The sequence below is a fragment of the Piliocolobus tephrosceles genome, chromosome 2, assembly GCF_002776525.5.
Source record: "Piliocolobus tephrosceles isolate RC106 chromosome 2, ASM277652v3, whole genome shotgun sequence".
In the NCBI taxonomy this organism is placed as follows: domain Eukaryota; kingdom Metazoa; phylum Chordata; class Mammalia; order Primates; family Cercopithecidae; genus Piliocolobus; species Piliocolobus tephrosceles.
The window spans coordinates 171804933-171820403 of record NC_045435.1 but is presented as its reverse complement, the minus strand read 5'-3'; the positions used below and the strand labels follow the sequence as shown (position 1 = coordinate 171820403).

At 37.9% G+C, this 15471-nt stretch overlaps 1 protein-coding gene across 3 annotated transcripts; it reads left to right on the top strand.

The window, feature by feature from the left end:
- Positions 1-565: 565 nt before the first annotated feature.
- Positions 566-14040, top strand: TM4SF18 (transmembrane 4 L six family member 18). 3 transcript variants are annotated; one of them, XM_023215431.1, is made up of 7 exons: positions 566-634; positions 1379-1475; positions 1603-1796; positions 5105-5194; positions 6276-6418; positions 10597-10777; positions 11542-12265. In XM_023215431.1, the coding sequence occupies exons 3-7, from the start codon at positions 1620-1622 to the stop codon at positions 11554-11556; spliced, it is 606 nt and encodes a 201-aa protein (XP_023071199.1). In that variant the 5' UTR covers positions 566-634; positions 1379-1475; positions 1603-1619; the 3' UTR covers positions 11557-12265. The 3 variants fall into 3 exon arrangements, with proteins under 3 accessions (XP_023071199.1, XP_023071198.1, XP_026305618.1); XM_023215430.1 differs by lacking the exon at positions 566-634 and having other exon boundaries at positions 1227-1475; positions 11542-14040; XM_026449833.1 differs by lacking the exon at positions 566-634 and having other exon boundaries at positions 1288-1796.
- The last annotated feature ends 1431 nt before the right edge of the window (positions 14041-15471 follow it).

Below are 15471 nucleotides of genomic sequence, written 5' to 3'. Positions count from 1 at the left end.
CTGTTAATGACAATTTTATTCTCCCAGTTTCTCAGGCCCAAATTATGTCGTCTTTGACTTCTCTTTATCTTACACCCACATCCAATCTGCCACCAATCTTGTTGGCACAAGCTTCAAAATATATCCCAAATCCAGCTTCTTTTCACCACCTCTGCTACTACTACCATCATGATCCGAGTCATCATCATCTCTTACCTGGATGGTGGAAATGGCTTCAGAACTCATCTCCTTTATCTCCTCCACACCCTTTACCACCTATTTACAACGCAGCAGCCAGAGTGAACCTTTTAAAACATCAAGCACAGTGCCTGCCACATAAGCGATGCTCAATGAATACTCAACCAAAAATATTATTCTCTTCCCAATCATCCCAGAAACTCTAGTAAATATTATTTTATGCTGCTTCTATGTGACTGGAAAAAATGTCTAATGCCCAGATTTTTTGATGCACTTAGATCAAAAGCACTAGAGGGAAAAAAATCATATCCACAAGGGGGTGCCGAGAAACCTCTTTGGAACCTGGACTGCTAGTTTCTTTCTTTCTTTCTTTCTTTTTTGAAACGGAGTCTCACTTTGTCACCCAGGCTGGAGTGCAGTAGAACGATTTCGGCTCACTGCAACCTCCATCTCCCAGGTTCAAGTGATTCTCCTGCCTCAGCCTCCGGAGTAAATGGGATTACAGGCGCCCACCACAATGCCCAGCTAATTTTTGTGTTTTTAGTAGAGATCAGGTTTCACCATGTTGGCCAGGCTGGTCGCGAACTCCTGACCTCAGATGATCCACCTGCCTCGGCCTCTCAAAGTGCTAAGATTACAGGAGTGAGCCACTGCACCAGCCCTACTTTTGTTTTCTTAATAGTAGGGAAAATATGCATTTATTTCTGTTATGATTTTTCAGAGAGGTAGAGATAATAGATGCAAACTCTTGGAAGGAAAGCTGTACTGATCTAACCAAGATATTTTGTTTTTCTCATCCACCAGTTCCTTTCTCAGTCCTTTCTGTATCCCTTGCAATTTGAACAAAGCTTGGTGAATAGTGAGCACACAAAAAGCATACTAGGTGAAAGACAGATACATAAAGAGGGTAAAGTCAGGACATTTTAACAAACATATCAAGCTCTAAATATAAGCCTCCTTGGTAGTTTTCTCTTTAACCCTCTCTCCACTGTTGGATGAAATTTGCTACATTCAATCCCTGTCCCCCCGCCCCCCCCAACTTCCTTCTTAACACAGGGTCAGGGTTAAGCCTTCAGTGCTTTAATCCAGAGGAAAATGACTTATTTTAAAAAGCAGTGAAAAACACCGCATTCCTTTGGCACAGGATGAAGACCAGCTCAGCTCTTCAGTTGTTGATCATTGTCTATTGTTCTCCAAACAGTAAACCACTATTTCACACTGAGATTGTCGGCTGCGGATATATTCCAATTCCCCGGCTCCTCATGAATATGAAGTGAAGGGCTCTGGCCCTGAAAGTGGTAGGTAATCTCAAAAAACAAAAACAAAAACAAAAAAAAAAAAAAAAAAAGAGAGAGAGAGAAAAGGTCAGGTAGGAAGAAGAAAACTAGACTTTCTGTGGCTGTATACTCTTGAAATCTCCCACAGGTTCTAAGCAGGGCAAAATGGGGTCTCGGAAGTGTGGAGGCTGCTTAAGTTGTCTGCTGATTCCGCTTGCACTTTGGAGTATAATCGTGAACATATTATTGTATTTCCCGAATGGGCAAACTTCCTATGCATCCAGCCATAAACTCACCAACTACGTGTGGTATTTTGAAGGAATCTGTTTCTCAGGCATCATGGTAAGTGTGATTTTGGAGACTTGGGAGAGAAGGGGGAGTTGTAATTGAGACTTACCTTGTACCTAGTAAAAATAATGAACAATGGAAAAATCATTCTGCTAATCTTAGGTGTAGGATTTGAAAGAGGGATGGGGATGAAGGGGCAGGTAATCTGCTAGGATTTGGGGCATAACTCTGTTTTCAATAAGCTGCTCAGCAATTCAGCTTCAGTAATGCAGGAAATTAGTCCTAACGAAAGTCTGTGGGACACTGGCCTGTAAAAATAGTATGTTCTCATGAACACTGCATATCAATTTGAGCTATTTGATCTTCAGTGGCATTATCGTTTTCTAGAACAGATTTTCTCTCTGCACTCATGTCTTTCTAGCTTGAATGGGCTTTAGGACAGCATGGAAAAAAAAGCAGCGACTTGAATATTCAGACAAACCTGCATGTCAATCTAAGTTCTGTCATTTGTGCCATGGACCTTCAGCAAGTTACTCAGTATCTTTGAGCCTCAGTATTCTAATGTGAAAAATGTGAATAATGGCATTTACTTTTCAAGATAAAATATGTATATATATAGATAAAGTGCCCAGGAGAGAGACTGACATGTAGTAGATAGTCAGTGACTGTTGTAATTATGATTATTAAAGAATGAGCTATGTCATCATTAAATAATCCTACGTTGAGACCCTAATAATGGAGGGAGTTTTTGAAAAGTAAATTGAATTATCAATGGTAAGAATCCATGAACGTTTTCCTGATGACTTTGTGTTCTTTAAAAATAAACAGACTGATAGTAAATCATGTTGGCAACTCAGAGGAAAAGACAATTTCCTGGTCAAGTCATTTCTCTTTTTTTAATTTTTTTCTATTATTATACTTTAAGTTCTAGGGTACATGTGCACAACGAACAGGTTCGTTACATATGTATACATGTACCATGTTGGTGTGCTGTACTCATTAACTCGTCATTTACATTAGGTATTTCTCCTAATGCTATCCCTCCCCCCAGCCCCTCCCCACAATAGGCCCTGGTGAGTGATGTTCCCCTTCCTGTGACTAAGTGATCTCATTGTTCAATTCCCACCTATGAGTGAGAACATGTGGTGTTTGGTTTTCTGTTTTTGCGATAGTTTGCTGAGAATGATGGTTTCCAGCTGCATCCACGTCCCTACAAAGGACACAAATTCATCCTTTTTTTGTGGCTGCATAGCATTCCATGGTGTATATGTGCCACATTTTCTTAATCCAGTCTGTCACTGATGAACATTTGGGTTGATTCCAAGTCTTTGCCATTGTGAATAGTGCCGCAATAAACATACATGTGCATGTGTCTTTATAGCAGCATCATTTATAATCCTTTGGGTTTATACTCAGTAGTAATGCATTATGGACTGTAAGCTAATCAGACCACCAATAATGTAGAAGAAAATTCATTATGATCTATTTCTACATGTTTTAGGGGTGTTTAATTGTAACATTTGAATAGCTATGTTGTAAAGCAATTTTCATTTAGTTATTCATTTTGCACATTAAATTAATAAACTTTAAAATATTAATACCTAATGCTATTGAAGTTGCTATAAAATAAGTACATAACTAATGTTGGCTGCACTACAAATAAATGTCAGTCTTTTGGGGAAGAGTTTGGTGTAATATATCAAGATCCATGAAAATGCTTATGTCCTTTGACTCAGTAATCCTATGTCTCATCATTTATTCTGAGGAAATCATCCAAAATAAGGAAAGAGCTATGTGCACAGATGTTTGTGGCTGCATTGGTATAATAGTAAATAATTAGAAGAAGCATCTTACAGAGAAGTAGTGAAATAAATTATGGTATATTCACTTCATACAGTGGTGAAAATTATAATTATGAAGATGTAACAACATGGAAAATGCACATTATTTCATGTTAAGTGAAAAAAGGCACAACAACGTTGTGGGTAAATTACTATTGCAGCTGTGTCAAATAGACACATGTGGGAAAACACCAGAAATAAATGCATGAAGACACACGAGGTTGGTGGAATTATGTGTAATTTACCTCCATTATTCTTGACTCCTCTGTATTGCACTTACATTTTAAAACAAAAAAAGAAGGCAGTGTCTCTTTCGACAGTTGATGTCTGAGCAATAAGACTATAGGCTCCAGGTCTAATTATCTCTATCAATATTGTAATGAAGCTGGTTAATATGCTTTGGCCTTGTCTCATCATTGTTTCCCTCAATATGCAATTGCAATAGATGGAAGAGTTGCAAGACATAACTAAGATTAGACCAGAATTTCTTTCAGTCTGTCACAACTAACGATGTTGAAAGGAGGGGAATATAGGACTCTTTTGCTTATATTCCATGTAAAAATTAAAACTGGGAAAAGAAACCTGTTCTCTATTTTTTTTCATTTTCCAGGAATTATTAAAATATATTACTATAACTGCATCAAATCCTTTCAGGAGAAAAGGAGAAGAATATATGTAAATAATTAAATGAACAAAAAAATTAATGAAAGCTGAAGAAATTTGGAAACTAGAAACATTGGCTACAAAGAGTAAAATAACAGTGAACTCAGCTGTAGGATTCAGTCCTGAATAGTAAGAGTAAAAACTGGGTGGAGAATTTCCCATAAGCAATTCATGGTCTGTATCTAGCCTAACCAGAGATTATAATGGTAAAGAAATACATGTTCTTTCCAGAGCTCTGTCCTTTTGCCTAAAATAAAATTTTAAAAAGGCCATAAGATGCATTGATTCTCCCACTTTGTTGGCTTGATACAGACAAAACACATTGAAACAATTTAAACCTGAGATGGTTTGAATGCATGGGGAAATTGAAGTCACTTTAAAGAGATATGGTTTCGGATTAACTGAGCCTCTCACCTGCATTCCCAGAGGACAGTAAACGAAGAGAGGTTGGCAAACTACCAAGCCTGCTGAATGATTTTCCTTGGTTCTCCACAACTGAGTCATTGAGAAAGGCAGGTTTTGCTGCTCAGGGTGGTATTCTCATGTCCATACCATTTACTTCGCCTTAATCATTAGCTTTTGATGGTTGCTAACCATGATAGTGATAGCTAACATTTATCAGTCACTTACTATCAATCAACCACTATACTCAAAATGTCACATATATTACCTCATGACAACCTCTTGATACAATTTTATAGAGAAGTTGTTTCAAATTCACACAGCTAGAAACTGGCAGAGCTTGGATTCAACTCCAGATCTACCTGACCCCAGAGTCTGTGCTTGAAGTCACTGTCCTCGAAGTACAAATGTAAATGAGCATTTCATTGCTAACATTTCATGTCTTCCCTCCTATAGATGCTTATAGTAGCAACAGTTCTTCTGGTACTGGAGAATAATAACAACTATAAATGTTGCCAGAGTGAAAACTGCAGCAAAAAATATGTGGTAAGAGCAATAGTTTTTTGAGGATGGTTGAGTGGGTTCCAGCCTTCTTTCCTCTCACTCAGAAACACAAAAGTATTGACAGTATTGTACCCTCACTACTGTTGAGTACGGTACAGAGATCAAGAATTTACTGCCAAGATCATCTTCCATTTTGCTTAGTCTTTCCTCCGTCTTTGTTCTACTGATGTGCTTTCAGAAAATCAACATTTAAAGATACCTAAAATTAGGAAATCTTACTTTTTCCTAACTGTTTCTATTAGTCTATTTTTTCTTTATAAACTTTATTGAGGGCTAAATTACATATAATAAATGGCATTCATTAAAAGTATGCAATATCATGAGTTTTAACAGTTGACTATACCCATGAAACCACCATTGCAGTCAAGATAACAGAATATTTCTGCCAATCCCAAAAGATTAACTGTTGATTTACTTTTTGTCATTATAGATTAGTTTGTATTTTATATATGTGGAATCACACAGTATTTGTCTTTTTTTATCTGTTTTTTTATATCCAGGATAATAATTTTTAGATTCATCCATGTTGTTGGGTGTATGTGATGTGCATTTTTTAAGTTGGCACTTTAAAAATAATTAAAATAGTATCAGGAAAAATAATACAACCAAATTTTCTAAGCCAGTGCTCCTGCATTTCTACCATTCTCCTTATCCTCTTCCTCCTCTTCATCATTATTCACACTTGCATAGAGAACCCACTCTACCTAGAAAATAACAGGTCTTCAATAGATAGTTATGGGTTGATTGATCACGTCCTTCAGTGCATTTTCTTAAGAGGTGATCATTATTTTGATATCAAAATTCCAGAAGGAAAGAATAAATTTAGTAAATTACCTAGTTACCTCTATATGATGCCAAACAAAACATTATTTAAAAACTTATTTTTAAGATCAAATAGGTTTGGGTTACTTTTTTTTTTTTTTATTTGTATGTGGGCATTTAGTATTGTATAGACTGCATGAGCTTGGATGAATAGGGGAATGTAGTTATCTGATAATTTCTCCACAATATTCCCTTGTCATTGCATTCTATGCTACTAACCTGCTTCTGTGTTTTAATTTAGACACTGCTGTCGATTATCCTTTCTTCCCTTGGAATTGCTTTTTCTGGATACTGCCTGGTCATCTCTGCCTTGGGTCTTATCCAGGGGCCATATTGCCGCACCCTTGATGGCTGGGAGTATGCTTTTGAAGGCACTGCTGGACGGTAAGGAATAATTCCCCAAACCAAGGAGGTCAGAAAATCAGAAATACCTGGCCTCATGCTCATGCTAGTGCTCATTTTCCATGATCACTTTGGGGTTCCATGTAGCTGTTTTAGCGCAGAATTTTCCTGTTAGTTTACTAACATCCAGACCAATTTATTCTTGCACAGATCTTTGTTTAGATTTTTTTCTTCAGTCTTTTAATGCGCTTTTCATTCAACGTCTTGAGGCTGTCATGGAGCTATCCAAATGAAAGGTGTGTTTCTCCCTACCTCAGATTAAAGTCGTGTGGTTACTATGGTCTGGTCTGGTAACAGCTGGAGCTTATGGCCTGGGTGGATCCAGGAACTCAGTTTTGTTTTATGGCCAGATTGGACATATGGTCTGTTACAACTGTGAAAGGGCTTGGGATGGAGAGAAACCATGGTGCTCTAGGATGGTGCCACTCAGGGCTATAGTACGAGGGATGATAAAGAGATAGAACAAGACAGGGTGAGCAGGAAAGTGCAGTCTGTGATCCAGGGACATGATTAGGTGCAGGAGTTTGTGAAATGACCCAGAGCTTATGCAGTTTTTACTGGAGAAGTGTCTAAAGAGTTGGTCTTGCTCAGAAGGCTAGTAATTCAGTCAGGAGTCTCACAACCCAAACCCAGATCTCAGAATGCCTCACACTAGCCTTGTGCTGGGCTTATTGGGTTCCCAGCACCAGATGCAGATTAGGAGGTAGCGGGGCCCAGAAAGAAATACAGAAGAAGTCCATTGAATCTCTCCTTGTTTTTATCCTGTGCTCAGAATTCTAATGGAGTAAAATGAGGGAATGTCTGTACCATTCACTGGGGAAGTTATATTTTCTTCTCAACTCTCCATGATTGGCTTTATTGTTCAAGGCCCATGTCCATCTGAGGTCTTACATGTGCATCTAGGCCTGCATGGCAGAGTTGCTTCTGTGCCTGTACCTGCCTTCATTCTGAAGATTTTTACAGGGTGCTACATACCATGATCTTTCTTAGCAAACATGAATCTCCCTCAGGTCAGGAAAACCTAGACAATAACCTCAGGCTTTCCTGAGAAATTGGAAGAGACACTCCTGGGGGATTGGCGGGGCTCAGTAAAGAAGACCCTAATGTAGAAATTCCCACTAGGTGCGAGAGACCCCTTTTTAATACCATCAGGCCCTGAACTTTTCCCTACCTCAAAACCAAAACTTCCCCTTTTAAGTCATGACTCTCTAGGCTGCCTGTATGCCCCTCCATTACTCCCTTAAGCTGCCCCGGAGGCTTGTTTTCACCTATTTCCATCTATATAAAAATGTTTCAAGGTGAAACATTGATAGGTGGCAACACAGGGAAGCTAAGTCTCTGGTCCCCTCAAGAAGTTTCCAAGGCTTGACAAATACAGTGTGGAGCAGGTGTTAATATTGAATTGTGCATATCAATTATTCATTAGTGCATTTATTCAGCAAATATTCATTGAGCACTGACTAGGTCCAAGCCTTGCACTAAGTACTGGAGAATCAGAGGTAAATCACACAGAGTCCTCTCCCTCCAGAAACTCACACAGACCTGACAGAACATTCTACTGAGATGGAAATCTTAAGATGAATGAACATTGCCATTGGAGTACAGGTCTTTGGTGGTTATAGATCAAGATTCAAGTCCCTCCCTCCTACTTATAAGCTACATGACTTAGACAAATATCTGGCTATCTCTGAGCCTCTGTAAGTTGGGAACAATAATCACTTCTACCTCATAGAATTTAGAATTAAATGGAAGTAATGGACAAATACGATGTGATAAATTTTCAGGTTTTATTATTAACATTATTTCCCTGTATATTCCTTTATGCCACATGACATTCCCCACCTGCCAGGTAGCCGGCAGGTTTAGTCACTGCCATGGTGGCTGGTGAGGATCCTGAGTTAGTTCTCATTCAACAAATACTTACTGATCTTTACAATTTGTCAAGCATGACCTTAGAGCTTAGACCTGGCAATTCAGAGTGAACAAAACATAGTCAGTGCTCTCAGAGTACACAGCCTGCTAAGGAAATAGAAATAGATGCAGATACAGATGCAGCCACAAATAAATATATAGATACAGATAGAATTACAATGAATGAAGTAAATGCTGCCATAGAGCTGCATGTGGAGGTAGTGGAGGGAGTGGGTGTCAGGGCAAGCTTCTATGTTCCTCCCCAACCCTGCCAGGGCACTTATGTCCCTCTGCAGCTTACAAGAAGGATTAAACAGTATCATAGTCTGGGAAAAAAACAAGAGCCTTGCAATATCGGGGGAACTCCTGCCAATATTTCAGTGTAGGTTCTTTCTATTTTCCATAAGTGTTGGCTGGCTGAGAAATAAAGGGAAAGAGTACAAAGAGAGGAATTTTACAGCTGGACTGCTGGGAGTGACGTCACATATCAGTAGGACCATGATGCCCACCCGAGTCTCAGATCAGCAAATTTTTAGTAAGGGTTTCAAAAGGGGAGGGGGTGTAAGAACAGGGAGTAGGTACAAAGATCACATGCTTCAAAGGGCAAAAAGCAGAACTACTAATAAGGGTCTAACAAAGATCACAAGGCAAAGGGCAAAAGCAGAACTACTGATAAGAGTTGATGGTCAGCAGTGCATGTATTGTCTTGATAAACGTCTTAAACAACAGAAAACAGGGTTTGAGAGCAGAGAACTGGTCTGACCACAAATTTACCAGGACAGAGTTTCCCAATCCTAGTAAGCCTGAGGGTACTGCAGGAGACCAGGGCGTATCTCAGTCTTTATCTCAACCACGTAAGACAGACATTCCCAGAGTGGCTGTTTATAGACCTCCCCCAGGAATGCATTCCTTTCCCAGGGTATTAATATTAATATTCCTTGCTAGGAGATAAGAGTTGATGGTCAGCAGTGCATGTATTATCTTGATAAACATCTTGAACAACAGAAAACAGAGTTTGAGAGCAGAGAACTGGTCTGACCACAAATTTACCAAGGCAGAGCTTCCCAACCCTAGTAAGCCTGAGGGTATTGCAGGAGACTAGGGCATATCTCAGTCTTTATCTCAACCACATAAGACATACATTCCCAGAGTGGCCATTTATAGACATCCCCCAAGGAATGCATTCATTTCCCAGGGTATTAATATTAATATTCCTTGCTAGGGAAAGAATTTAGTGATATCTCTCCTACTTGCATGCCTGTTTATAGGCGCTCTGCAAAAAGAAAACTATGGCTTTTTTTGCCTGACCATGCAGGCAGTCAGACCTTATGGTTGTCTTCCCTTGTTCCCTAAAAATCGCTGTTATTCTGTTCTTTTTCAAGGTGCACTGATTTCATATTGTTCAAGCACACATGTTTTACAATCGATTTGTACAGTTAACACAATTATCACAGTGGTCCTGAGGTGACATACATCCTCAGCTTACGAAGATAGCAGGATTAAGAGATTAGAGTAAAGACAGGTGTAAGAAATTATAAAAGAATTATTTGGGAACTGATAAATGTCCATGAAATCTTCATAATTTATGTTTGTCTGCCACGGGTCCAACCGGTCCTTCCATTTGGGGTCCCTGACTTCCTGCAACATTGCAAGTCATCTTGTTTTAAATTGCTAGATGATCTGTGCAGAGCATGTACTAGGAACAGTCTAGAGGAGGGATCTGGAGGGACTGATTTCCCTGGCGGCTGAGATGGAGATAGGGGCAAATGGGGATATGAGATAGTTCTAGGGAAATTTAACAGAAAACCACATCCGTGTTGTACTTTACAGGTTCCAAACCACTTGTATACACACTCTTATGAAATATTCACAATTACTCTGGGGTTAGATATTTAACCCCATTATCAAGATAAGAGTCTGTAGGCCAGAAGGGTAAAGTTCTTTGCTCAACATCCTACAGATCCAGGAATTCTGATTTCATATTCAGTGTTCTTTCCCATTGGAGACAAGAGCCATTAACAATATAAAGTAATTCTCAGAGTGTCTCTATTTCCTGGAGCATTAGAAGATATGAATTAAATATATTAATTCATATCTAATATGAATTAATATATTTTAGTCACACAGTAATTTTATATATTTATATAAGACTATATATTTTAGTCACACAGTAATTTCTCAAACATACAAATACCTGTAGCTTTCTTCCTTGAACCCAGTATGTAGATTTGGCCCTGGGTCTCTCTCAGTTTCCTTACAGATTCCAGCATATGGATTCAGTGCCTGGAACCTGCACATGTTGTGGAGTGGAACATCATTTTATTTTCCATTCTCATAACCCTCAGTGGGCTTCAAGTGATCATCTGCCTCATCAGAGTAGCCATGCAATTATCCAAGATACTGTGTGGAAGCTATTCAGTGATCATCCAGGTAACAGATTCTCATGGGCACCTGTAGCTCATCCATCTTATCCCCACTTCCCAGGATTCAATGAGGCTTTCTGAAAAGACTCTAGAATTCCATCACTTTCCCCCCATTTCTATTACCCTCGTCTTTATTCAAGCTCTAATATCTCATTTTTTTCTGATATCCCAATGTGTCTTGGCTTATGTATAAGGGTTGAATCAACTCAGTAATTGTAAAATCTGCATTTCTTGTTGTGTGGTAAGGCTTCATAAGTGTTTTGAATGAGCAATGTTTTAGTATTCTACATAGAGATAACTCAAAGCATGAAGAAATTTTGCCATTTATCAAGAATTTCCCTGTTCATAAGATAAGCAAAGGCTCCTAACCTTATCTCATTGAAATAACTTCTCTTCTGAATGCTGCTACATTCAACTAACAAACCTTTATCTTGAGTGCATAGTGAGTGCTTTTGAAGAAGAAGGGAAATATGTATTTATCCTCTTGAAATTACTTCTACTTCATCTGCTAAAATACTAATGTTAATTTAGTTATGGTTGAAACTGCTATCAACAAGTCCAGTGAGAAGAAAATTTATGAATGAGATATCTTGCATTTTGTTTAGCAACATAGAATGTGTAATACTTTTCCTACAAATTTCTAAGAGATGTGCTTCTGTTCTATCATATTTTGAATATGAAATATAAGTTTATGTTGCTACCTGGATTATGGATTACTAATCAAGCCAAGTTTATAACTTTAATCACTTTGTTTTTCCTTTTTTCCTATAGCCTGGAATCATTTGAATAAGAACAAAAATGTTTTCCATTATCAAGACATGGCCATCTAAGTATTATATCAACTGTGTAGACTTAAGGACAATATTGAAATGATGGTGCTTTCTCCATTTGGTGTTTATTTTGTAAAATTTGCAGTCCTCACTGCACATGCAAGTATGCCACTCTTTCATTTAGAATGTTTTTTAAGTAATATGCATCAGGAACTTCAGAAATATTTCTGCCCTTTGATCAAACAAATCCATTTCCAAGAATCTATACTAAGGAAGTAAATAAGAATATGAGAGAAAACTTTATGCAAATATGTATATTGCAGCATTATTTAATATTCCGGAAAATTAGAAACATCTCAAAATTCTAAATTCAGAGGAAGGATTAAGTAAAGAGTGGTACATACTGTAAATGCTTTCTGATATTAAAAAAAATTAAAAAATAAAGAGTACTAAATGGTTGTAAAATTATAGTCATTACAAATGATATTTTTAAAATTATGAATGTTAAATCAAAAAGCAGGTCAAAATTCATGTTTACAGTATAACTATTTAAAGCAAATGAAACACTAATAATCAAAATTTAGGATGAAAACTCAATCTAAAAGGAAATATAACAAAATGCCAATTATGCTTGGTTTGGGGCATTGATGGCCCTTCTTCCCACTTTTCTATATTTTCCAAGATTTCTTTATTGAATGTTTTACTATAAATATTTTCTAAACTCATATTTCCACTATTAATTTTTTTTTTATTTTTCCAAACTTTAAGGCATATGCTCTTTCCACATTCCTCAACATTATTTGCAAACATCATGAAATGACACTTCCATTCAACATTCAATGAGGAAAGTAGTGATATAGATAAGCCGAAAAGAGTTTTATATAAACGTATACAATCTAAACTCTTGCTCTTCCTTTCTGACTCCTGATGGTGAGTGTGATGGACTAGAAGAGGTAGCCTTAAAATAAGTGAGCAGCTAGGGAACATGCTCAATGGGCAAGAGAAAATGACCACTGACCAGTTCAATACCTGTGTCAGGGGGAGGTACCAGTACCTATATTTATTTTTAAAGTAATTAAAAAGTAGAACACTTACAAATTTTCCACCTATACATGCCATGATTTCCTCAGGGACAGTAGTCACATCTTATATTTTCCCACCATCCACAGGACCCAGTACACAGTGGAGCCAGTAGGCACTCAGTGTTGAATGCTCATACCAGGTTTTCTGCTTCCTGTAGTTACCCTGCTGAACACTGCTTCCATCACAGGTGCACTGGGCCTCAACACTTCTGCTATTTCCCCATTTGTCTCCTCCATGGACACTGTGAACAATGATCTGTCGACACCTGCTCTGTGCCAAAGCCAGGGAGTAGGCTGGGGGGATACGGAAGAGAATATCTTTCTCCTTGATGCCTGCTGTGCCAACAGCCACCTTTAAGCCCTGTTTACAGCTTTTGCTGAAACAAGCATCTTCAAAGCAAGCCATGTTATATACCATGTGACCTTCATACTCAGGGCCCAGCTGACCGAACTGGGGCAAGCCCCAGAGTCTTGGGCAGCCTATTGTCTTGCTAATGGCCTCTGACTTAGGCTGGAGTAAAAGACTTATCCAAGCAAGGCTGGTGGTTATTCAAGCATGAGAATTTGAACTAGGAAGCCAAGAATGAAGCAACTGGAGTATTACTTTTGTTAAAGGATGAAGAAGGAAGCCAATATTTAGAGAGAGTATCTGGTTCATGTTAATAACGGTATCATATTAAAAGGAAGATATGTGAACTTCTGCTCCAAAAGTTCCTAAAACTGCCTTTGCCCACAGTGACAGTGTACACTAGGCCTGGTTTCTGTTCTTGGATTCCTAGATAGTCTTTCTTCTTTGTCACCGTGCTGACCATTTCAGTAAACCCCACCACTAAAGCAGTGCAGCTCTGCCTATTGCAACCAAAATGACCCAACCAAAGTCTTCCTTTTCTAGATGTTGGGTTGGAGGGATGCTAAGACAAAGATGCTTAGGCTCCAGAGTTTTAAGGAGCTTCATTCAATAACACTCTACTTTCCAAAGAACTTAAACATGAGATCCAAAGGACTTGGGCCAGGAGACAAACCCACGCTACAGACACCATGTTGTACTCAGAGTGACCTCTCCTCTCTGACAACCCAGGATTTCTCTATCAAGTCCATAAGCTAGTCATATCCAGGACCATCTTGTTAAAGATTCTCCCAGAGTCTCCTCAGCCCTCTTGTAAACAGACTTCTGGAAGGTCCACCTCATCGGTTTGTCAGATACTTTCAGAGTGTCTATCTGTTGTTTAGATTCAGCATGGCATCATACATTGAATGGGCTATGAATAGATGTTTGCTGAATGACTCCAACACAGCATTGGACACATCAGGGGTACAGCCAAATGCAGCATGATATCTCTATCAGGAAAATTAAATTTTAACACAGCCACCAAATATTCTATACTTGAAGACTATATGCTAATCATGCAATTTTAAGTAAAACAAGCTGAATACAAAAAAAGCTGAACACAAGAAAAGCTGAACACAAAAAAAGCTGAATATGTGTGTTTTATATCCTTGTGAATTCAAAGTAAAAAGGAAAAAAACTCAAAAACCAAATATATGTATACAGTTTGAGGCCAAATTTTTAATTAAGTAACCATATAATTACATGTGGACATGTGTAAACCTTCAGATATGTAAAGACCAGAAAAATATTTAAAAGTTAATGGTTACATCATCTGTGGTCATAACACCCTGAAAATGCCTAATATTGGAAGCTTAAGCAGGGTTGGGCCAAGTTATTACTTGGATGGGATACCAGATGCTATAGGCTGAAAAAAGAAAGCATAAGTATATACAAGTTAATACTTAATATTTATCTCCTGATGATAGGACTATGAGTTAGTTATATCTCTTTTCTTTACATTGTTCAATATTTTCAAATATCCCTTTGAAAATGTGTTATGTCATTAGAAAAAATAAATGTCATTTAAAAAGCAATCATCCTGTAATTCTTTCTGTAAAATTCATTTAAGGAGTTAAAATAGAAAATATATATAGGTATGTGTGTGACTGGCCTTCTCTTACCCTTTCCAGAAATAATCTTTCTACTTCCTAATTCTGAAAGAGAGTATTACCAGCTAATCCTAATTGAGAATGATTTATGTTTTATGCATTTCTGCACTTATTATTTATCTACTATTCTCCTTGCTTCTGTCTCATTGTTATTTTCCTAACTTCTTAAATTGAATACCTAGCTTATTGATTTTCTAACTTTCTTTTTCTTAAAACAAGCATTTAAGACTAGACAGTTTTCTTTAATTATTGTTTTGGCTGAATCTCACAAGCTTTAAAATGTTGCATTTTCCTTGTTTAGTTATAAATATTTTCTAGTTTTCTTTATGATTTATTTTTTGTTCCGTGAGATTTTTAATGTGCTTCAAAATTTCCAAGTATATGCCTGGGTGCAGTGCCTCATGCTTGTAATCCCAGGGCTTTGGGAGGCCGAGGAGGGCGGATCATAAGGTCAGGAGTTCGAGAACAGCCTGGCCAACATAGTGAAACCCTGTCTCTACTAAAAATACAAAAAAATTAGCCAGGCTTGGTAGTGGGTGCCTGTAATCCCAGCTACCTGGGAGGCTGAGGTGGAGAATCACTTGAATCTGGGAGGCGGAGGTTGCAGTGAGCCAAGATTGTGCCACTATACTCCAGCCCAGGCAACAGTGTGAGACTCCGCCTCAAAAGAAACAAACAAACAAACAAAAAAAAAAACTTTCCAACTATATGAGTTTATGTTATGTTTTTATGATTTTGAACTTAATTGTATTGTGATCATAGAAAGTGGTCTGTATGATTCCGATAATTTGAAAGTTTTTAAGATTTATTTTATGATTACTTTTTGTAAATGTTCTATGTGCTGTAAAATT

Bases quoted from the DNA above. Each gene is read 5' to 3' on its own strand.
- TM4SF18 (XM_023215430.1), top strand. From the start codon at position 1,620: ATGGGGTCTCGGAAGTGTGGAGGCTGCTTAAGTTGTCTGCTGATTCCG. The intron at 1,797-5,104 runs GTAAGTGTGATT...TCCCTCCTATAG, and splicing joins TCTGTTTCTCAGGCATCATG to ATGCTTATAGTAGCAACAGT. The intron at 6,419-10,596 runs GTAAGGAATAAT...GGTCTCTCTCAG, and splicing joins TTTGAAGGCACTGCTGGACG to TTTCCTTACAGATTCCAGCA.